Genomic DNA, 24,284 nt, shown 5'->3' with positions numbered 1-24,284 from the left:
TAAGTAATCTTTATTTCCAAAAAAGGTTGTAACTCTTCTCTCATTTTTAGGGTTCCGTGCCTCAAAAGGAAAAACGGAACCCTTATAGGATCACTTTGTTGTCTGTCTGTCTGTCTGTCTGTCTGTCAAGAAACCTACAGGGTACTTCCCGTTGACCTAGAATCATGAAATTTGGCAGGTAGGTAGATCTTATTGCTGACATTTGGGGAAAAATCTGAAAACCGTGAATTTAGGGTTAGATCACACACAAAAAATTAAATTGTGGTCGTGAACTAATAATTAGTATTTTCAATTTTCGAAGTAGGTAACTATATCAAGTGGGGTATCATATGAATGGTCTTCACTTGTGCATTCTAAAACAGATTTTTATTTATTTTTATGCTTCATAGTTTTTGAATTATCGCGCAAAATGTCGAAAAAATACGACTGTAGTAAGGAACCCTCAATGCGCGAGCCTGACTCGCACTTGGCCGGTTTTTTTTTTACTCGGCGAAAGAGAAAGCACTTTTCCGCAAGAAAGCCATCGTACTTCTGTATGAAAGAGAAGTGACTGGTAGTCTGGTCCCATTTCCTGACACGCTGCATTAAACAGGCGAGAATTCAGCGGTCGCGACTTTATAAAATAACCATTTTGACGACTTCTTGTAGGACAGACAATTCACCAGGTAGAGACTTGACTTTTTCTGTGGCACACCAACTATTAACCACGGTACACCAGTGTGTCGCGGCACACCCTTAGCGGAACACTGACTTAAACAACCCTATCAGAACCACCAGACCACAAGTAATTTCAATAGCCCATACAACGAAATGCGTATATCACCGCTATCACAAAAAGCAACAGTCATAATTTCGATTGTGCAGCATAAACCACGCCATTAATCGCCGGTATAAAAATAAATCAACGCACGGACGGACGGGCTTTATCTATAAATACTTATATAGATTCGTAAACGGTTACCGTGGCCCATTAATAACAATTATCGACCAAACATCTTTGTTTTGCAATGAGAAGGCGCATTTTTGACTGACTATAATACTACTATCTCTACATAGTATAAAACAAAGTTGCTTCCCGCCGTCTGTCTGTCCCTCTAGTCTATACGCTTCATCATCATCATCATGATCAACCCATCCCCGGCTCACTACAGAGCACGGGTCAACACCAACCACGTTTGCCAAGTGCGGATTGGCAGACTTCACACACCTTTGAGAACATTATGGAGAACTCTCAGGCATGCAGGTTTCCTCACGATGTTTTCCTTCACTGTTAAGCAAGTGATATTTAATTACTTAAAACGCACATAACTCCGAAAAGTTAGCGGTGCGTGCCCGGGATCGAACCCCCGACCCGTTCGAAGAAGGCGGACGTCCTAACCACTAGGCTATCACAGCTTAGACGCTTAGATTTTATTAAAAGTTTAGATAGACTATGGGGCCGATTCTTTTGTACACAATCTCTAAACTTAACTAAATTAACAGGTCTAAATTTAGTGCTATCCTTGAAATTCGGTCGGTGAATTTTTTTTTTTTTTTAAAGAATATTAGCCATGTTAAATGACTAATATTCCCCTTTCCTCTCCAACTAAGCGTCAAGCTTGTGCTAGGAGTAGGTACGACAATAGTGCAACGGGCGGACAATAGTGCAATTATTTCACTCAAAATTAGTTTTTTAGTGGTTATTTTTTAATCTCACTCAAAATTCGTTTTTTAGTGGAGGTCAACTTATACATGCAAAATTTCAAGTTTCTAGGTCCAGTGGTTTGAGCTGAAGCACTGATATGTCAGTTAGTCAGTTTATCCTTTTGTATGTACAGATTTTCACGCAACAATTCCTAGTGTGACTGACGCAAAACATGATTTTCAATAACTGCGTGCATACATCCAATCGCAGCGGAGCGTACCGTGAAACGAAAATTCAATAGCGATACGCGTTTCCAAAAAATCTAAAAAAAAAAAACAAAATCGTGTGCCATGGTGCGTTTACACCCAAACAAAGATCAAAGGATAAAATAAGCCCCTACCTTGATGGGGAGACGCTATATGCAATATTACATATATATGCATGCTGAGTAACATTATCATGCTGAGTAAAGGTTATGCTAGGAGTAGGTACGACAATAGTGCAACGGGTGGTGTTTGAATCGGCGACCTTTCGGTTTTCAGTCCGCTTCTTTAACCGTTGAGCTATCGAGACTCTGAACAATGCAATGATCATATCCGCAGTAGGCTCAAGTAGCTCGAAAACCACAAAATGACTTGTCTAACAGAGGTCTCAACATCGCAGTCGTTGGAATTAAATCTTGATTTGTATTTTGTTCATATATACGCCGTAAGCATAGACCTCAGAGCCAATAGAGTCAAAAATCAAGATTAGATAAAGTGGGCGTTAAAATGTACTTAATGTAGAAAAGTGGGCTCCTCGTCCATGGGATTACGCTAAGTAAAACCTATATGAAGCAGTTTCCCTCTGCCAAAGCATCGGACCGCTCGGTCAAAACATGCTGTTATCTTCAGCGGCACAGGTATATCCTCCAAAGCGGCGATCAACCAAAGTCTGAAAATGAAGCTGAAATCTTTAGAAAGTAGACTTTGCTCGAAGTTACCAATACCTAGTTAAAACGAGACAGATTTTTGCCTCTTACATAACTTTACAACGTGTGTAGCTATAGCTTGAGCTCTATTATGGCTTGCAGCCTTTTTTTTCAAATCGTTTATACTCATCGTGATTCTATTTTGTTCTAACTATTTATTGTAATTTTCGATGATGTTGTTAATTAATAATTTGACACTCGTTGCAACTCTTTAGCGTGTTACTTGATGAATCAAAGCTAAAAATGTGTAGACTGCAGTGTTCGTATTTTTTTGGAATCGACTTCAGTGCTACGGTAACTTGAATGACTAGCAAAATACAAAGGATTTTTAAATTCTGTTATAAAAAAACGGAGGCTAGAAATAGAACTGCAACTGTAGTCACAAATGAAATCAGGCCAACCCAAGTATTTTCAGTTTTAATTAAGTCTATCGTATTCGGTTAAAAGCTGTGGTTTTCTTGAATTCATTCCATAATGTTCGCTATTAGGATTCCGTTATAGCACGGAGGATGAAATGCGGTCGAATGCAGATGAGAATAAGAACGCAGTTTACGTAATTGACGTTATTGACGAACATTGAGGTTATATTACTTATTTCACCCCCTTAGGGGTTGAATTTTCAAAAATCTGTTTTTAGCGGATTCCTACGTCATAATAGCTTTCTGCATGCACAGAGCCCGATCCATCCAGTAGGTAGTTCGAGTTTCGATCAGTCAGTCAGTGACGAGTGGCGTAGATGTGACATATCATTCGATCGCGATTGTTAAGCTACGTTCACCCAAGTCAGTAACTGGATGGGTGGCCAACTTTGAGCTGAATTTAGTTTCCTTTTCATTTCTACATTACATTAGCTATCTCATCATCATGATCATCATCACCAACCGATAGACATCCACTGCTGGACATAGGTCTCTTGTAGGGACTTCCACACGCCACGGTCTTGCACCGCCTGAATCCAGCGGCTCCCTGCGACTCGTCTGATGTCGTCCGTCCACCTAGTGGGGGGTCTCCCAACACTGCGTCTTCCGGTGCGAGGTCGCCATTCCAGCACCTTGGGACCTCAACGTCTATCAATTTTACAAACTATGTGCCCTGCCTATTGCCACTTGAGCTTCGCAACCCTTTGAGCTATGTCAGTTACTCTAGTTCTCCTACGGATCTCCTCATTTCTGATTTGATCACGTAGAGAAATTCCAAGCATCTCTCTCCATCGCCCGCCCGATATGACGCCCGTCTGAGTTTTTTTTATTTATACCACCGCAGAATTCAAAATGGGTAAAGAAGTGTTAAAGTAGCTTTGTCATCACGCGGATAACTAGTGTGACGTATTTGCACAGCGTCAAAGTTTAATGGTGACTTCGCACTGAAAATCACAGCCAAGCTATGTCGGTTACTCTAGTTCTCCTACGGATCTCCTCATTTCTGATTTGATCACGTAGAGAAACTCCAAGCATAAATTATCTATATAATTTTGTGTTTTTCAAATATTTCTCCCAAGGCAAAATTTGTTCGAGGGATTTTAATAGTACAGCTTTCGGAATAGACACTTTGTGATAAATCTGGTGCTAGAACATCACTGCAATTTTTGTACCAGAAGTGTAATCAATATCCTATGTAGCGACAGTAGTGATGGGTAGACACATTGCTGGGTGTCCGATGCATCGTACGCGCGATATATTGTTTACATCGCAAGATATATTATTCGATAAAAAACCGGCCAAGTGCGAGTCAGGCTCGCGCAATGAGGGTTCCGTACTACAGTCGTATTTTTTCGTCATTTTGCACGATAATTCAAAAACTATGATGCATAAAAATAAATAAAAATCTGTTTTAGAATGCACAGGTGAAGACCTTTCATATGATACCCCATTTGATATAGTTACTCACTTCTAAAATTGAAAATACTAATTATTAGTTCATGACCACAATTTAATTTTTTTTGTGTGATCTAACCCTAAATTCACGGTTTTCAGATTTTTCCCCAAATGTCAGCTATAAGATCTACCTACCTGCCAAATTTCATGATTCTAGGTCAACGGGAAGTACCCTTTAGGTTTCTTGACAGACAGACAGACAACAAAGTGATCCTATAAGGGTTCCGTTTTTCCTTTTGAGGTACGGAACCCTAAAAACCAAAGCTACCGTTCGTCAACTTTATTGGACTTTGGAAAAGCTTTATAAAATCTTTAAAGGCCCCGATAAGGTGACATAGGCTACTTTTTATCCCGGAAAACCAAAGAGTACCCAGGGGATTTTTAAAATCCCTAATCCACGCGTACGAAGGCGTGGACATTAGCTAGTACAAGTAATAAAACAATAATAAGTATAATTATGTCCATAACATTTTTTATTTACCAAATCAAATCTTATGAGCTAATGATTGAAGTTACTTAGTGATCAAGTAAAACACAAACAATACATTCATAAAAAAATGGTCAAACCAACAATTATGAACATCAATAATGAATTAGTATACGTGTGTGTTTGTACACCACCTGTAGCCATATATCCGAATCTTTTCGCCTGGTGAACCATTTCTATCACGGAATCCATGACTTCTTGGTTGTTGGGGAGGATCTGGTCTTCGGGAAGAAGGAATCCATCGTCACCCTTATCACGGAGTTCATAGCAATATACCAATGGTACCCTCGCTCGTTCCTTTACCCAGTCAATGCAGCCTCCCGTTGCTTTATCTAAAAAAAACATACGATAAAATGCTAAATAATCAGACGCCGTCCTTTTGGACGTATCCATTTTAACCACGTCCTTTTGGATGTATCGTCAGTGGCGGGTTTTAGACCCATAAACGCACGGTCGATTAGTTGCCCGGCAACTCGGTGGACGGCGGCCGTTTGAATCTGTGATTTGTATGAAAGCCAGGGGGCTTACAGATGCAGATGTCCAAAATACATTGGTATATCTGAAAATACCTACATATAGCCTCAGCGATGTTCCCAGTGACGTATTGTGTGCCATATCTAACTGATAGTGCTCCCATGGCACGTCTTCCAATGTTTATCTGTAAAAAAAAACATTAAATTCATACTATTTAAAAATATTATCCTAAAAATGCAAAAAAAAAACGATAGTCACAGTTTAAACCCGTAGTATAAGTCCCGCAAATCGCTAATGAGCGTCGCCGCCATTTTAGTGACGTCAGAACTAGACTGAAGTTTCGAGCTGAGTGTATATTTTTATTTCGGCTGACGTCAAAATGACGTCATTTCGATGTTAATGTGACATGGTTCCAGCGCAATAGCAATTTGCGGGGCTTATACTAAAAAGAAAGAAAAAATACCTACTATAACACAAAAAAAAAAATTATACTATACCTAGCACTAAATTTCAAACCCCAATTTTTTTTATAAAACTTTTCTTAGTTGATCCGTCCAGTGGTTTGAGCTATGGATTGATACTCGTAGATCTGTCAGTCAGTCAGTCAGTCAGCGTTTCCTTTTATATTTTATTTAGATGCAATTCATCACACTTACAGAATCATTATAATTGGCATATGGTTCCGAAGAGTTTCCAAATGGTACCAATAATAGTTGACCGAAAGAATGGAAGGACAGGAACAGTTCAATTCGATCACCTATCGAGCTGATAAAAGCTGACATAGATCTCGTCTCCATCTCAGAAAACGGCCCTGGACCTGCGTAGTTGTCCATGGCAGGGTTGGTACTGGATCCTGCAACTTTAACATAAATTGTTATTTGACTTATATATTACTTCGTAAGGACAGGGCCATTGAACAAGCAAAATGGCACCGATTCTTTGGGTCTAATATGTTTATTAAGCACCAATGCAACCTCGGTGACGTCTGGATTTCAAACGGGTCGTTCATTAGTATCTAAGAGGTGGCGCTGATTTATTTGGTTCCAAAACCGTAAAAAATTTTGTTCGCTTGGGCATATCTTGTTATTTATAACGATGTTTAAGATAAAGATGAATGGATGGATTGAACAGTATCCAGTAAAGAAGATGAAGAATGTGAGTATTCCTATGAAAACGAATCGGGTGCCTCTTGAGCTTACGGTGGAACTCAAAGACATGGCCATACTTTTGTGGCCCAAAATATGAACCTTACTAATATATGAACCGTTACGGTGTGGAATGGGCACTCTGGCGTCCGTGTTTTCTACTACTTTTTTTAAAAAAGAATATTAGCCAAGTTAATTGCTGACTAATATTCCCCTTTCCCGTCCAATTAAGCGTAAAGCTTGTGCTAGGAGTAGGTACGACAATAGTGCAACGGGTGGGATTTGAACCGGCCACCTTTCGGATTTCAGTCCGCTCCTTAAACCGTTGAGCTATCGAGGCTCAATCTGAACCTTCAAAACAAGAGTGAATAGGCATCTTCTAGGCAAGCGCGCTCCATCCTAGACTTCATCATTGCTTCTTATGTATCAAGAGTCATCTCAGTGATGTATTGTCAACTTAGATTCTTACCTAGCCAATTACTGTTCCAATTTCTATTTAGGTCTACGCCATAGTGAACTCCAGTAATGTATCGTCTATTTTTTCTCCACATTCGATTCTGCAATAACATTCATTAATAATTGGGTAATTGACTACATCAAAATTAAATTATTTCTCAGTAATTATTAAAAAGAGGGTCTTCCAAAATACGTAAAATCCACGTCCTTTGTTAGTTTTAAGGGTAGTAACCATTTTAAATTATCGAATAAACTAAAAAAGTACGTCATTATGATGTAACGTCACAGTTCAGTATTTTATTATAGAATATCGCATATTTGTCTGTCGTATCGTATATGTCTGTCTGTCTGTCTGTCTGCTAGCTTTTCACGGCTCAACAGTTCAACTGATTTTGATGAAATTTGGTACTCAACTTACATCCCGGGGAAAGACAGGCTACTTTTTATCCCGGAAAATTAAAGAGTTCCCACGGGATTTTCAAAAATCTAAATCCACGCGGACGAAGTCGCGGGTATCATCTAGTATGTAATGTAATTCAAAATCAACTTACGTATTGATGACTATACACATACCCATCAGGATTTGTCACCGGAAATATATACCAATCAAATTCACGAGCGGCAGCTCTCGTATCCGTGTCATTGCTTGTAAGAAGCTCATTGATGATATAACACACAGCAGTAGTAGTGATCCATTCCCTTGCATGCATAGTACCTTCTATAAAAATAGCTCTTCTGCCTGGACCGTGCGATATCTTCATACCTCAGAAAAAACTCTTCGATCAATTTATCGGTGGGTTCATCTCATAAGTAACTATGTAACTGTCGTGCTGATTCTGAGCACACCTAAAATTTAGAGTATTTACATCCTCTTCTTACTAATGTAATATGAAAAGGACAAACAGTTTGACAGTTTTAAATTTAATTTAGAGCCGTCAAACCTCGTGACTTTAGCTGCCAGCCGCGAGCGCATGGTTTGAATACGTAGCGTGCACTAAAATTTAAAGTCTTTCAATGTAAAATTCATGTTCCGTCCTTTTTTAGCAATGTTAAAAAGAAAAAGATGCAGATACTCTAAATTTAGTTTAGAGAAAGACAAGAGAATCAGCGCTTATGTTTCTCTAATTTTAAACTTTCTTCATATTTTTTGGCGGACTCGAAAATAGTTTAAAATAAATTACTTACGTGTTAATTCATATTTATATTTATATAGTTTTAATTATTTGCTAATGCTAACTATTAATCATAATATTAAGTTTACTTGGCACAATAATTGCAAATGTTGTGTACACTTATTCATCATCATCATCAACAACCAATAGGCGTCCACTGCTGGACATAGGTCTCTTGTAGGGACTTCCACACGCCACGGTCTTGCGCCGCCTGGACCCAGCGGCTCCCTGCGACTCGTCTGATGTCGTCCGTCCAGCAAATGGGGGATCTTCCAACGCTGCGTCTTCCGGTGCGAGGTCGCCATTCCAGCACTTTGAGACCCCAACGTCTATCGGTTGTACGAACTATGTGCCCTGCCTATTGCCACTTCAGCTTCGCAACCCGTTGAGCTATGTCGGTTACTCTAGTTCTCCTACGGATCTCCTCATTTCTGATTTGATCACGTAGAGAAACTCCAAGCATAGCTCTCTCCATCGCCCGCTGAGTGATTCTGAGCTTTCTTATGAGGCCCATAGTTAGCGACCATGTCTCGGATCCATATGTCATCACTGGCAACACGCACTGTTCGAAGACTTTAGTCTTCAAGCACTGAGGAATTTTGGACAAGAAGACTTCTCGAAGCTTCCTGAACGCTGCCCAACCGAGTTGGATTGGTACACTTAATATCGAAATACCAGTGTATCAGATACCAGTGTATCAGATACCAGTGTACCAGATATATCAGTGTGTGTTATATTATGCATGTAGTAAATGTTAAATATGTGTTTTGTAAGTATTCCTAATTAATTAAATAAATAAAATAAATACCTATTATGGATCTCCTATGATGAGATTCACCTCCAACGACTAAGCTTGCAACACCTCTATGAGCCACAACTAAGTTCCACAACCAGTTCTGAATATCTAGGAGCTCGTAGTAAGCGTCCCATTGCATCTCGGTTGAATTATTGGATTTAATAGTTCGTACAGTTTCTTTATCTAAAAGTCTGTTATGAAAGAATTTGTGACGAAAGAAATTAATAAAAATGATATTTGTTTATGTATTTCTAAAAAGAGCCTCAATAGCTCAACCGGTAAAGGAGTGGACTGAAAACCGAAAGGTCGACGGTTCAAACCCCGCCCGTTGCACTATTGTCGGGTCTACTCCTAGCGCAAGCTTGACGCTTAGTTGAAGAGGAAAGGGGAATATTAGTCATTTAACATGGCTAATATTCTTTAAAAAAACTGTTTGTAAGCCCATAGAGATTTGGAGTTATACAAAACTAGATGATGCCCGCAACTTCGTTCGCGTGGATTTAGGTTTTTAGGGTTCCGTACCTCAAAAGAAAAACGGAACCCTTATAGGATCACTTTGTTGTCTGTCTGTCTGTCGGTCTGTCAAGAAACCTACAGGGTAGGTACTTCTCGTTGACCTAGAATCATGAAATTTTGCAGGTAGGTAGATCTTATAGCTGACATTCGGGAAAAAATCTGAAAACCTTGAATTTGTGGTTACATCACACAAAAAAAATTTAATTGTGGTCATGAACTAATAATTAGTATTTTCAATTTTCTGAGTAAGATAACTATATCGATAGTGGGGTATCAAAATTATGAAAGGTCTTCTGGAAAGGATCTGTGCATTCTTAAACAGATGTTCATTTATTTTTATGTATCATGAATTATCCTGCAAAATGTCAAAAAATACGATGTAGTACGGAACCCTCATTGCGCGAGCCTGACTCGCACTTGGCCGGTTTTTTTTAATCACGTGGGAACTCTTTGATTTTCCGGGATAGAAAGTAGCCTATGCCACTCTCCAGGTCTTTGACATGCAAAATTTAAATGCATTTTTATTACACTTATCAATCGAATAATTTTTTTTTATAATTTCTTGGTAGTTTATTATCACTTTACGATCAAAATAAGACACTTTTCAAAAAAGGGTAAAATACCCTATTTAGGTATTATAGATTAATAGTTTATTATTACTAGTAGGTATAGCATATTGATTCAATAAAACATTTTGTAAACTTTTACTTACTCTTGAATATTCCCAATTTTTATGTCATATTTTATTTGACTGCGATTCAAAAGATCTTCCAAATCGTTTTTATCTTGAGGACTAGACATGACGCTGACATAGCCTAACGTCTCCACAGGTTCGGTCCAAAAGTCGTATCTCACATCATTGTTCCTCATATCTTGAAGGAGTTTGATTTGTTCACCGTTTTCAGGAAAAATTTTGTACAACGTGTAATTGTCAAAACGTAATTTTTCACATGATGCAAAAGAAATTAATAAAACCGAATTAATTATTAACTTTACAAACATCGTAACTAACTTAATAGTACTAAGTTAACTTCGCACAAACTCTATATTTAATAAGTTGTTGCGTATTTTTATGAATAAACGATCACGTTTATCGATTTAGGAATTCATTATCTTTATTATAGTTTTGATAACATTTGTATGCGATACCGATTGATAAAAAATTATCAAGTAATTTGTTTACCTGCGATTTCGATTATTTATTAAAACGATTATTATAATTAGCAAGAAAAATAAAATTTCTATTTTAGTTTTAGTGAATCCATGTAATTGGGTATTTTCCTACTTTTGAATTTGATAAATATTATTACTTTGTTATAAACTAGCATAAAAATAATGACGTACTTACGCTGAAAAAAAAAATTAAAATCCAACAAAGATTTACAAAGTTACAGGCATTTTAATTTTGGAGTGGTAGGGTCTTCTATCCCTTTCTCGCAAAACGAAAATTTGTATGAAACCGCATGAAGCCACTGGCATTAGTAAGGTGTGACGTCAACATTCTATATCGCTATCTCTGTCTAATCAGAAATATTTAAATGCTTACAACTTTTTTTATTTGATCGATTCAATTAGTTTTTTCAGTTTACGTCATTATTTTTATCCTAGTTTATAATAAAGTATAAAAAAAATTGGAGTTAAATACCCACAATTGTGCCAATCAGCTGATTTGTTCCTCACGATGTTTTCTTACACCGTTAAAGAAAATGATATTTAATATTTTAAAACGCACATAACTTCGAAAAGTTAGAGGTGCACACCCGGGATTAAAACCCCAACCCTCCAAATAACAGGCAGACGTCAAACCCACTAGACTATCACTTCTTCTATCTAAAATAAAATTAATCGACGTAAACGTGTTATTGTGACCCTGCCTCCATTTACTTATCATCAGCAAAAAATTATATAGAGTTACATTTATGTTCCGTTTGCCGTGGAGACCCTAGGGCCATGGAGTCTTAGTGCAAAAAAAATAATTAAGAGACATTTCACCGCGATTAATAGCCTGATCTGGTGACAGAATGGCTGGCTCATTTTTAACGCAACGGATCAGCCCGGCTGTCCAGCGTGGAAATGCCGCCATATAGTTAGCACCATTCTACGCGAGCATGATTTGTATAGTATTTTTTAATTTTTTTTTATAGAATATTAGCCATGTTAAATGACTAATATTCCCCTTTCCTCTCCAATTAAGCGTCAGGCTTGTGCTAGGAGTAGGTACGACAATAGTGCAACGGGCGGGGTTTGAACCGTCGACCTTTCGGTTTTCAGTCCACTCCTATACCGGTTGAGCTAAATTTTAGTTAGATAGCAAGCTTACTTAGATACTTAGATAGTAATTAGATAGCAAGCTTTAAGTTTTATTGTAAAAATTGTGTATCATTAGGTAGGTAAGTTACCTACTTATTAATTTAGTTTTATAGACGTTTTACGATTGTTATCAAATTATCGGTTGTAATCATTTACATTTTTATCTTGTTGTGTAAAATTAGATTAACCGTCAGACAGTCTTTAATACCCTTTGAGTTTCGAATATCATTATTTTTTTAAGAACCTAGTTGTTCAAATTGCGCAATCATCATCTCAATCCGTTGCGGGTCCACTATGAACACGAGAAGAATAGGTACAACAAAGATAGAAGCTGGGACTGAATTTAAATAAAAATATTTAAGTTAAAAAAATAAGTATAATCTGTACAAAATGAATTCTCCGTGCCACTTTAACTCTATGCATCAACTGTCATGTCAAGAGTTTTTTTTTTATTCAGATACAAGTTAGCCCTTGACTGCAATCTCACCTGATGGTAAGTGATGATGCAGTCTAAGATGATAGCGGGCTAACCTGGAAGAGATATGGCAGTTTTTATTAAACCCGTACCCCTTTGGTTTCTACACGGCATCGTACCGGAACGCTTAATCGCTTGGCGGCACGGCTTTGCCGGTAGGGTGGTAACTAGCCACGGCCGAAGCCTCCCACCAGACAAAAGTCGCGCAGCGGTTCACCTTTAAAATAAGGACTTTTGACATTACAGTTGATACATAAAGTTAAAATGGCGCATGAGAACTCATTTTGTACGTATTGTATAAATAAAATTTTATTGTATCTTTAATGTATCATTACAGAACATCTAATAACTTCGCCTCTCTGATTATGGCCATAACTGAGTCGAAGGTTTCTTCACAAGATGGCAGCACTTGATTTGTGGGTAGCGTGTAGCCCCAAGTGCCTTGGTCTCTTAGCTGGTAAGTGAACACTACTGGTGGATTGAAGCGGTGCTTGATCCAATCAGCTATGGACCCAGTTGCACCATCTGTAAAAAAAAAAAATTAACTACACATAGGTTTCTTACAAATAATATGCGTTAGCAGACCCTCACTAAGGGAACAAAACAAAATGACTACGATCAAACGAGTCCCAGGGAGCCGCTGGATTCAGGTAGCGCAAGTCAGTTGCGTGTGGGAGGAAACCTGCATGCCTGACAGTCCTTTATAAATTTCGCGGCGGTGTGTGAAGTCTACCAATCCGCACTTGGCCAGCGTGGTAGACTATGGCCAAACCCTACTCATTCTGTGAAGAGAACTGTGTTTAGTAGTGAGGCAGCGATGACGATGAAAATGATTGTTATCACACAAACGTGCGATAAAATTGTCTAAGTATAATTTTGATAACAGTGAAATAGAAGCCACTTTAGGGTGCTTTTCTACTACTGCTTAGGGGGAAATTAATGTATTGAATAGTAGTTATTACCATGAACTACCCTAGAAGTCCCCACAGTGAACAGAGTTTGATACCGAACGGATAAAGATCCCATCGCTCGTCTTCCAATTATAACCTGAAAGCAGATGTAATTTAAAGCACATTTTAACTTAATATTATACTAGCTGAGGCCCGCGATTTCGTACGCGTGGATTTAGGTTTTAAAAACCCCGTGGGAACTCTTCGACTTTTCCGGGATAAAAAGTAGCCTATGTCACTCTCCATGTCTTAAACTATACCCATGCAAAAAATCTCATCGATCCGTTGCTCCGTTGGGACGTGATTGAAGGACAAACCAACAAACAAATACAATTTCGCATTTGTAATAGGGGTAGGGCTTTTCGTCAAATGCTAATAATAATCAGTAAGTACCTTTATTATAAATGCGAAAGTGTGTTTGTTTGTTGGTTTGACCTTCAATCACATCGCAACGGCGCAACGGACTGACGTGATTATGTGCATGGGTATAGAGATATTAGACCTGGAGAGTGACATTTGCTACTTTTTATCCCGGAAAATCAAAGAGATACCACAGGATTTTTAAAAAACCTAATTCCACGCGGACGTTGTCACGGGCATCAGCTATTAACTAGTAGGTAATAATTTAATTTATTTTAAGCAGCAAGGTTGCTAACAGAGAAAAAGTTTTCCTACTTTGTAATACCATCACTTATAATAAGGGCTAAGGTTGTTATAAGGCTGCTTTAAGCATAAAAAGTCAGCTTGTATGCTACCTGGGATAGAATTAGTGAGACCACCCGTGCGAAACCAAAATGGGTTATACTAGGACTAGTACCTACTGCGCTCGGGAAGGTGCGGTGGTTATGTCGGACTCTTACCGACTAAAACCCCACGGCGGTGTTCCGGGGGGTTAAGAGTCCGACATAACCACCGCACCTTCCCGAGCGCGGTGGTATCCATGAGGATTTCCCCACGTTAAAAAAAACCGGCCAAGTGCGAGTCAGGCTCGCGCAATGAGGGTTCCGTGCTACAGTCGTATTTTTTCGACATTTTGCACGATAATTCAAAAACTATGATGCATAAAAATAAATAAAAATCTGTTTTAGAATGTACAGGTGAAGACCTTTCATATGATACCCCATTTGATATAGTCACTCACTTCGAAAGTTGAAAATACTAATTATTAATTCATGACCACAATTTAATTTTTTTTGTGTGATTTAACCCTAAATTCACGGTTTTCAGATTTTTCCCCAAATGTCAGCTATAAGATTTACCTACCTGCCAAATTTCATGATTCTAGGTCAACGAGAAGTACCCTGTAGGTTTCTTGACAGACAGACGGACAGACAGACAGACAGACAGACAGATAGACAGACAGACAGACAGACAGACAACAAAGTGATCCTATAAGGGTTCCATTTTTCCTTTTGAGGTACGGAACCCTAAAAACAAAAGGACTAGTACCTACAATATAAGAAAATCTGTATACACGTACCGTTTCATTGTAATTGTACATTGGGCTTGTGCTGTGGGCGAATGGAATAAGAAGTCGTTGTCCAAAAGCCCTGAATGACAGCGAACTGACCAGTCTTGAGCTGATGCTCTCGATATAGCGTGACACGGAACGTGTTTCCACTTCTGTGAATGGTCCTAGGCCAATATAGTTGTTGTCTACTGGTACAAAACTACCTCCGATAACTGAAAGAAATGTAGGTAATTTTAAGCCGATAAATCTATTTAGTAGATTGTATTGAAAGAAAAAATTGAAATATTTTTCAAATTAACATTTACAAGCTTCGGAATCGCCAAATGGCGCCAAATATGGCTGGTATGAAATGACCTGTATGATAATCATTATACGTATAAATATTATAATATAAGTAGATACCTAATTCAAGCCAAAAAATCTAAACGCTTAGAAACTGAAAAATGTTGCGAGGTATTTCGATTTTTCTGATGAGAAATATATTTTTGCTAAAAAAAATTAATTAAAAATTTTGTTCGCTTGATCTATCTTGTCATTTATATCAATGTTTACAAAGCAAAATCAAAAGTTTACTTACTTCCCCAGTGAGAGTTCCAGTTCCTACTCAAGTCAACACCAATCGCTGAACCGATAGTTGGTCTTCGGCTTTTGATCCAAAGCCTATCCTGTAAAAGAAATTTAGCTTGAAATAATAGTTTTTGGTTTATCGTGCAAATTGTTGAAAAAAACGACTATAGTACGGAACCGCTCGATGCGCGAGTCTGACTCGCACTTAGCCGGTTTTATTAAACCGCTAAATCACTTGGCAACAAAGTACAAACTAACTCACAAGTTTGGCGAGACACAAAAAATGTATCTGGTATACTGCTTGATACGTCTTATAAATAAACTAGCTTATGCTCGCGACTTCGTCCGCGTGGACTACACAAGTTTCAAACCCCTATTTCACTAGTTGAATTTTCAAAAATCCTTTCTTAGCGGATGCCTACGTCATTATAGCTATCTGCATGCCAAATTTCAGCCCGATCCGCCCAGTAGTTTGAGCTGTGCGTTGATAGATCAGTCAGTCAGTCAGTCAGTCACCTTTTCCTTTTTTATATTTAGATAAAAAAAAGCATGTTTGCCGCTATGGTAACTAGCCACGGCCCTCCCACAAGAAGAAAACAAAATGAACTTACAAACTGTGAAAATTCATGCCCATCAGGATTGAGTATAGGAAAGATATGCCATTCAAAGTCCTCCGAGGCTTGTTTAGCTTCAGGATCATCCCCTCGTACCAACTGATCTACCAGATAAGTGACCACTGTTGGAGACAGCCAATCGGCACCGACTTGACCAGCTTCCACGAAGATCACTGGACGGTTTGTTCTGGAACCCCGGGATATCCTTACTCCAGTGATATTTCTACCTGAAAAAATTACCATTTACCACTAGGTTATCACCGTTTTTAGGGTTCCGTACCTCAAAAGGAAAAACGGAACCCTTATAGGATCACTTTGTTGTCTGTCGGTCTGTATGTCTGTCGGTCTGTCAAGAAACCTACAGGGTACTTCCCGTTGACCTAGAATCATGAAATTTGGCAGGCAGGGTCTGTTAGCTGGCATTAGGGAATTAAATCTGAAAACCGTGAATTTGTGGTTACATCACACAAAAAAAATTAAATTGTGGTCATAAATTAATAATTAGTATTTTCAATTTTCGAAGTAAGATAACTATATCAAGTGGGCTATCATATGAAAGGACTTCACCTGTGCATTCTAAAACAGATTTTTATTTATTTTTTTGCATCATAGTTTTTGAATTATCGTGCAAAATGTCGAAAACATACGACTATAGTACGGAAGTAAACTAATCTGTATAGGGTGCCAGCCGGCAGCCAGGTAACCTCCCAGTGTGCCTGGATACTGCTGGTCCCTTTTGCGGGGTCTGCAGGTGTCGCCTGTTAGGTCCTCGGTCGGGAGGCGCACGCACTCCGTCGGTGCGCCTCAGACGTGCGGTGAGGGGACGTCGTGAGTGGGTCCCCGGTGGAGTGTCTTTTGCGATTGCTTTTGTGTCCCTGTGACTCAGTCGCCAGGCGACGCGCAGGAGCGCCGCTGAGTTTTAGTGGGTATTCCGGTTGCCTCTCGGCCGGCGAGTCCCACATACCTTCCCTCCAGTTGGTTGGCTGGCTAGTTAGCTGGCTGGCTTCCAGGAGGGCGAGATGCGTAAACGCATTTCCCAGCGTTAAAAAAACTATATACGCAACTATTTATGATTATATCAATATCAAGATAATTATGTTAATGTACCTTCGTAAGATTGTCCCGCACGAATAATAGAAACAATATCGCTGTGCGTATCAGCCAGGTGTTGAAACCATTCGTAAATGTCACTCATTGTTTGAAAGTTGGTCCAAAACAACTCCTTTCTTGCGTCACGCTTCTTCCTGCTTATGATTTGATCATCGAACGCCCTGCAATTGAAACGTCTACATTAAGACTATCTTCTTCTAAACGATCTCAGACTCAGCTAAGTTACAGTACCCGACAGGAAATATTGTACATCGACCTTTAGAAAGAGATAGCAGTTTTGTAGAGCGTTGTCTCTGTCGTTGATCCCGACAAAACGTAATATAGGACAGAGACAACGCTCTACGAAGCCAACTCCCCTTTCTAAAGGTCTATGTACAATATTTCCTGCCGGCTACTGTACACCAAAGACGTGTGGTAGATAAATAAAGAACTATAAATGGTATATGCTGTTCTTTATTAACGGGTCAGCATGCCAACGACCCATCCAAGTAGCATCCAAAACAACTTCATTTAAACTGACGTCGTTTCAACTGATAGACGGCTACTGCTGGGCATAGGTCTCTCGTAAGGCCACCCACATCCAACGGCACCCAGCAACTTGTTTGATGTCAAAATCATCGCGTGCCTTCTTCGAAACAAATTTTGGCGATCATCATCCGAAAAGCTTCTCTTTCTAAAACCGCCTCTTTTAGCTTCGGTTAGCTAAGCCCCTTGTTTGATGTGGTCTATCACTTAGTGGGGGTCTCCCAATGCTACGCTTTCCAGTGCGATAGCCCATAACGCTATACAAATACGTCTCTACCTATATGCTTCAGTATCTTCGTGTTGACAAGCTAAAGCTATTTTTCTATAAATTATTTACCTTTTCTGAATTCTGCGGGCGTTATTAACAAAAACGTTACTTACTGTTGAATATTTTCCACCATAAGTTCATAGTTAATGCTTCGTTTTCTGAGCGAATGCTCTAGACCTTCTTTCCTCTCGGGTGACGCTACAACGCTGGCATAATCTCCAACTTGGAAAGGCGTTTTCCAAAAATGCACGCCATCATTCTCTCTTTGAAGCTCACTCAAAAAATTTAAGTCACCTTCGTTGTCTGGATGGATCTTATATAGAGAATAGTCATCGTATCTAACTTTTTCAGCTAAAACTATACTAAGAACACAAAAAATTAATATTTTTTGCAACATTCTTACTTTATTGGCCTAATAATCTAATTGTACTGACTGGAATTCATATTAAACAAATCTTATCAGATAACTTATTATCGTTTAATATATTTTTGTCAACGTTTTATACTTTGACGTGCTATTTGGTTGAAATAAGTATTTTTAGGGCTCCGTACCTCAAAAGGAAAAACGGAACCCTTATAGGATCACTTTGTTGTCTGTCTGTCTGTCTGTAGGTCTGTCAAGAAATCTACAGGGTAAGTACTTCCCGTTGACCTAGAATCATGAATTTGGCAGGTAGGTAGGTCTTATAACAGACGTTAGGGGAAAAATCTGAAAACCGTGAATTTGTGGTTACATCACACACAAAAAATTAAATTGTGGTCACTTTTCGAAGTAAGATAACTATAATATTATCAAGTGGGGTATCATATGAAAGGGCTTCATCTGTGGATTTCAAAACCGGGTTTTTATTTATTTTCATGAATCATAGTTTTTGATTTATCGTGCGAAATGTCGAAAACATACGGAGGACTAGTACGGAACCCTCGGTGCGCGAGCCTGACTCGCACTTGGCCGGTTTATTTTGTGATTATTAAACACCTTGATTATATATTAATCTGATGAGAATATATCAAGATATGGATCAAAATTGGTTCAAGAAAGATAAGAGGAACACGTGTATATCAACTGAATTCATTATTTTACAAGACAATAATAGGCAAAGAGAATATACCTACTTAATCACTACATTTTAAGGTCTCGTTTAAGATGGGTCTTAGCCCAGGGAGGGGTGCAGGTTTCAGTTGAAGGGTAACAGTGACGTTGAATTTTTTTGATTTTTACGTAAACTGCCCTACATTAGAGATTTCTACCAAAATTATAATAAGCTACCCGTGCGAAGCCAGGGTGGGTCACTAGTCCCAGTAGTTTATTGGTATACGGAGCAACGGACCGACGTGATTTTTTTAGTTAAAGACGTGGAGAGTGACATAGGCTACTTTTTATCCCGGAAAATCAAAGAGTTCCCACGGGATTTTCAAAAACCTAAATCCATGCGGACGAAGTCGCGGGTATCAGCTAGTGTACAACAATTTTACAATCCTTTTCATAAAATGACACTTTTGCATTACTTATTGGTAGTTGCATCGGACGATTCAAAAACACTAATTGTAAGTATAAGTTTAATCGAATAAAAAAACCGGCCAAGTGCAAGTCAGGCTCGCGCAATGAGGGTTCCGTACTACAGTCGTATTTTTTCGACATTTTGCACGATAATTCAAAAACTATGATGCATAAAAATAAATAAAAATCTGTTTCCGAATGCACAGGTAAAGCCCTTTCATTATGATACCCCACTTGATATAATTATCTTACTTCCAATATTGAAAATACTAATTATTAGTTATGACCACAATTTAATTTTATTGTGTGATCTAACCCTAAATTCACGGTTTTCAGATTTTTCCCCTAAAGCCAGCTATAAGACCCACCTACCTGCCAAATTTCATGATTCTAGGTCAACGGGAAGTACCCTGTAGGTTTCTTGACAGACAGACAGACAACAAAGTGATCTTACAAGGGTTCCGTTTTTCCTTTTGAGGTACGGAACCCTAAAAATGTTTTTATTTATTTATTTAGTTTTTTATTTATTGATTCCACAGATACCATAATTTCAGCTAACAAAATGACAATACATCAATCACGAGTAATACAGCCGCTCGTGATATGATGAATCAGATTTTGCAAAATGACGATATTACGGAGTACCCGCATATAACAAGATTGATCGTCGGCAGTAATTAGCAGTTAGAGAGAGCACTTCGTCTTCAACTGTCGGTGTTTTGAAAGCGTGCAGTAAATGTTTTATTTTGCTACGGAAATGGGTAAAGTTTAGGCAGAAACTTCCTTTTAATGCTGTATTGAGGATGTTTTACGCCGGAGTGAAATTATACAATATGGCATGCTAACGGGAATATTGTGGCACTAAGTAGCACCTATAAGTATAACTGGAATAATCTATGTACAACAGACTATCGACGATTTTTGCTAAATTTTAAATTTTTGTGGCAGCCGCAAGCCCTTTTATCACACTAGCTCTAGCATTTAATGGGCTTTACATTATATAGATGATTAATTGTGAATTTAGGTTTTTTAAAAATCCCGCGATAACTCTTTAATTTTCCGATATAAAAAGTAGCCTATGTCCTTCCCCGGGATGTAAGCTAACTCTGTACTCTGTGACTCTCATCACAATCAGACATACTTTCGCATTTATAATATTAGTATGGATTACTTACCCAAATCTGTTTAAAAGCCCAACGATTTTAGCTCTCGAGATAATGCTGTAAAATCTTAAGATACAGCGGAAATGTTGCCAACACCGAAGTGTCCTCACGCCCCACTGGACCAGTCTTTGTCCTCGCTTCAAGCGCGCACAATGATGTTTAATTTATCGTCTGACCCAACTTCGGGGCTTACGAAATTTTAAATCTTAGCGCATGATTAAATTTTTAAAGAAAAACTTACCAATCCCGGCTTCGTTTAAGTAGAATTTCTGAAGATCCTTCCTTAGAGAGAAACTACACGCAAAATCTAAAATTTGATGATGAAATTGAGATGTAGGTACTTACCTATTTCGATAAGTCAACCAATCAGTTTCTTCTTTGAACAATTTTAAGCTAACATTTAAAATAATAATTGAGCTAAATCCTGCAATGAGCTACGTTTTGAAGCCTCTTGCGCTACTGCAATAGTTTTATTCGCTCAAGTCGCGGTCGCACTTGGCGTCATTCTAAACGGAGAATAATTTCTTGGAACGCCGGGATACTTCCCGGGTTTCTTAGTGGCTTTTAGTTTAGAATCTCTTAGTGAATTATAAATACCTTTCTTAACTTTTTGCCATTTGAGGCTACATAAACTTTTACAAGTACTTTTGAATCGTCTAGACTCTAGTGCATCTACCACTGGTTCGGAATGCCTTTCCTATTGAGAAGAACGAGTAAGAAACTCAGCGGTTGCTCTTTTTAATGATTCGATTTACAATAATAATTGAGCTAAACCCCGCAATGAGCTACATTTTTAAGCCCCTTGCGCTACTACAATAGTTTTATTCGCTTAAGTCGCGGTCGCACTTGGCGTCATTCCAAACGGAGATTAATTAATTGGAACGCGCCGGGACACTTCCCGGGTTTCTTAGTAGCCTTTAGTTTAGATTCCCTTAGTGAATTAGAAAAATCTTTTCTTAAATCTTTGCCATTTGAGATTACATTAGAATAGAATAGCTATTCTAATGTAATCTCAAATTATCAGGGGTGTTTTTTTATTAGAATAGAATGGATTAGTTCTAGAATGTTTCATTCAAATATAAACTTTGTGCGAGTACAATAACAACTAGCGCGAGTCGGATTTGCCACCAAGGGTTCCGCACTAACGTACAAGGTACCTGTACTTAACACTTTTATGTAGAACACTGCAAATTGAAGACGGACTGGGCCATCTGTATGTGATTTAGTAAATTAATTTATTTGTGAACGCATTTTAATTTTTTTGTGATGTAATCACAAATACGGTTTTCGAATTTTTTTCCTTTACTTGTGCGGGAGAAGACCTACCAGGTCGACGGGAAGAACCCTATTGGTTTTCTTGACAGACAAGACAGACAGACGGACAGTCAGACAGACAACAAAATTATCCTATAAGGGTTCCTTTTTTCTTTTGAGGTACGGAACCCTAAAAAATCTGTCCTGTCCTAACCGACCTGTAAGCCCATAAAATAATTATTAGCTATGTTAATTTTTCGATCATCATAATTATTATAAGACCTGGCTCAAATAATAACGAGCATAAAAAATATATTCAAAAACCCAAACAAACAAAAAAAATCGTAAGTTTCATCTGTAAAACAAATTAAACGAAAACGAAAAAAACAAAATATATTGAGACAAGCCAATTAATAATTTTGAAACAAATCATAAGGACTTACTGAGTTACAAAGTTTGTAATTCAAATATTTTTCTCATTAACGACTCTTTTAAAGTCTCGTTTGTAAACAAAATACTTATAGACTAAGAGCTCGCGAGGGCCTGACCTTCGTTGTTTTATAAAAGCTAAAGTTTATCTGTGTGTTGTCCCCAACACGCGGAAGAACGATCAGCGACTATGAAGTTTGGGTCATGGTGGCTTTGGGAGTTAACAGGTACCTAACAAAGGTGTAACTCCACTCTCGGTAGTGGCCCAGCGATGGGTAAATGGGACGATGATAATGATTAAAATTTGGATCCAAATTAGATATTAGATTTTGGTGCCTAAATTTTAAAAAAACTTTTGTATCCCTGAGGAACTACCTTCTGCAATACAGGTATTTCCAAGTGCAGAATAAATTATTATTATTCGAAAAAAATCAAAATACTATGGTTTTTTAAATAATGAATATCTATAGAGATGTAAATCAATTAAAACTGTATACAAAGTAGTATCAGGTTGGGAGCTGCTCTGGCATTGTGCCAGTATGCATCTAAAAGAACGACAATTCGGATCGCAATGGCCCGCATAAATGCACCAGTTTGACGCATTGATCCGCAGATAAGTTACATATTTTGGAATAGTCAATGTTAGTACCTACACTAAAAGTTTTGCCACTTTCAGTAAATAATCAGCTGTAGGGCGATTGTCTAAGAGCTGCATTGTATCAATCATTATTACAATCTCAATTTGTTCTGATTGACTGAATTTGTGCGATTCTTGTTGCAACAATGCATTGTTGCCAATAGTGAGCGAGAGTCAACTAATCAGAGCTGCAGGCCGATTGCCGTAAACTGACATGTGACATCGCAATAGAAATATCCTTAAGAATCGTGATCGTTACAGTTGATAAATTTGCTATCGCGGACGACTAATGCACTATATCGCATTTGGTCATTATCGACATTTTGATGACGTATTGGTAGCACGGACCTATTTATAACCCGACTAAATCGAATATCTATGGTAATCACTTGGTAATCTAGCAATTTACATGGACATAACAGTCTCCTAAATTTGGCTACGTTACTTATTACAAATAAGTAGTTAGTCTGTGGTAACTATTTAGAACCCCAGACCACAAAGTACAATTTTTTGTTGTTTTTCCTTAGTTTACGCGTTTGTTTTTTGTGATTAATTCTGCAACTTTGCTTGCTCCTCGGACTCCGGAGACTTAGTTTTTCTCACTGAACTTATACGCAAATGCCTGGGCACTGATTTGCCTAAGTATTGGGATCTTTATTGACGGACTGTGGCTGCTTGGAAGTTAGAACTCGTAAGTTAACAAACGTTATCATTCAATACAAGTAAAGGCTCTCATGCGGGTTTCCTCACGATCTTCCTTTTCCTTCACAGCTAAGCAAGTGATATTTAGTTGTTACAATGGTATTAAACTCCGAAAAGTTAGAGGAGTTTTAACAGCGTTTCATAAAGTACCTATTATACAAATTGAGTCCATTGCTACTGGTGGTTATGACTTCATAGTAAGTACCTCCACACTACAAGTGCTTTCTCGAGTATGTTTCCTTATGTATCTAGAGCTGCCTAAAACGTTGCTCTTCATATGAAAGTTTGGATGTTTCTTACTCCTTCGCACCACAAATATTTAAAGAAACAATTTGGATTAGCTAAATTAGTAACAAAGATACCATATACACTGATTCTAAAGTCTTCGCAGACAACGTCATACCTAAACAGAAGCTGGTAGTGCCTAGTGGTATAGATTAAGCAACACAGTCAGTGGTCACTTACTCAGTTATCATATTTTTTTTTCAGGCAAAGGTGATACAGTGCTGCATTCATTTCTTCATCCTGACAAAGATATGGATTGGGATATGTTGTGAACTCGAGCTCTTGGACCCCGTGCAGAGACAAATAAAATAATGAACGGTGCCAGATTAGATTTATAAGAAGCAGATGGTGATATAATTAAAATGTCAGAATCTAATCTACTTTAATAAAAGAATACATAAAAAATCATCAAACTGTTGTTTTATTTGCCTAAATAATTTAAATTCCAAAGTAATTTCCAAAGCTAAATCAATTAAATCAGAAAATGATTTGACTTTTGGACATTACTT

At 38.2% G+C, this 24,284-nt stretch overlaps 1 protein-coding gene across 1 annotated transcript in view; it reads right to left on the bottom strand.

Annotated features, from left to right (window-relative positions):
• The window catches only part of LOC117990385 (uncharacterized), a 75,051-nt gene extending 56,684 nt beyond the window's left edge, over positions 1 to 18,367 (bottom strand). The window contains exons 1-14 of the mRNA XM_034977819.2: positions 17,918 to 18,367; positions 17,009 to 17,172; positions 15,899 to 16,128; positions 15,298 to 15,385; positions 14,730 to 14,932; positions 13,262 to 13,346; positions 12,640 to 12,824; positions 10,227 to 10,504; positions 9,011 to 9,189; positions 7,582 to 7,793; positions 7,044 to 7,131; positions 6,086 to 6,288; positions 5,529 to 5,613; positions 5,040 to 5,287 (exon numbers count right to left, since the gene is read on the bottom strand). Coding sequence (XP_034833710.2) covers positions 5,040 to 5,287; positions 5,529 to 5,613; positions 6,086 to 6,288; positions 7,044 to 7,131; positions 7,582 to 7,793; positions 9,011 to 9,189; positions 10,227 to 10,504; positions 12,640 to 12,824; positions 13,262 to 13,346; positions 14,730 to 14,932; positions 15,298 to 15,385; positions 15,899 to 16,128; positions 17,009 to 17,172; positions 17,918 to 18,201 — 2,532 coding nt within the window. The 5' untranslated portion in view covers positions 18,202 to 18,367. The remainder of the gene's footprint in view (positions 1 to 5,039; positions 5,288 to 5,528; positions 5,614 to 6,085; positions 6,289 to 7,043; positions 7,132 to 7,581; positions 7,794 to 9,010; positions 9,190 to 10,226; positions 10,505 to 12,639; positions 12,825 to 13,261; positions 13,347 to 14,729; positions 14,933 to 15,297; positions 15,386 to 15,898; positions 16,129 to 17,008; positions 17,173 to 17,917) is intronic.
• Positions 18,368 to 24,284: the final 5,917 nt, after the last annotated feature.

The sequence above is a fragment of the Maniola hyperantus genome, chromosome 18, assembly GCF_902806685.2.
Source record: "Maniola hyperantus chromosome 18, iAphHyp1.2, whole genome shotgun sequence".
Taxonomy (NCBI): Eukaryota; Metazoa; Arthropoda; class Insecta; order Lepidoptera; family Nymphalidae; genus Maniola; species Maniola hyperantus.
This window is presented reverse-complemented; position numbering and strand designations above follow the sequence as displayed.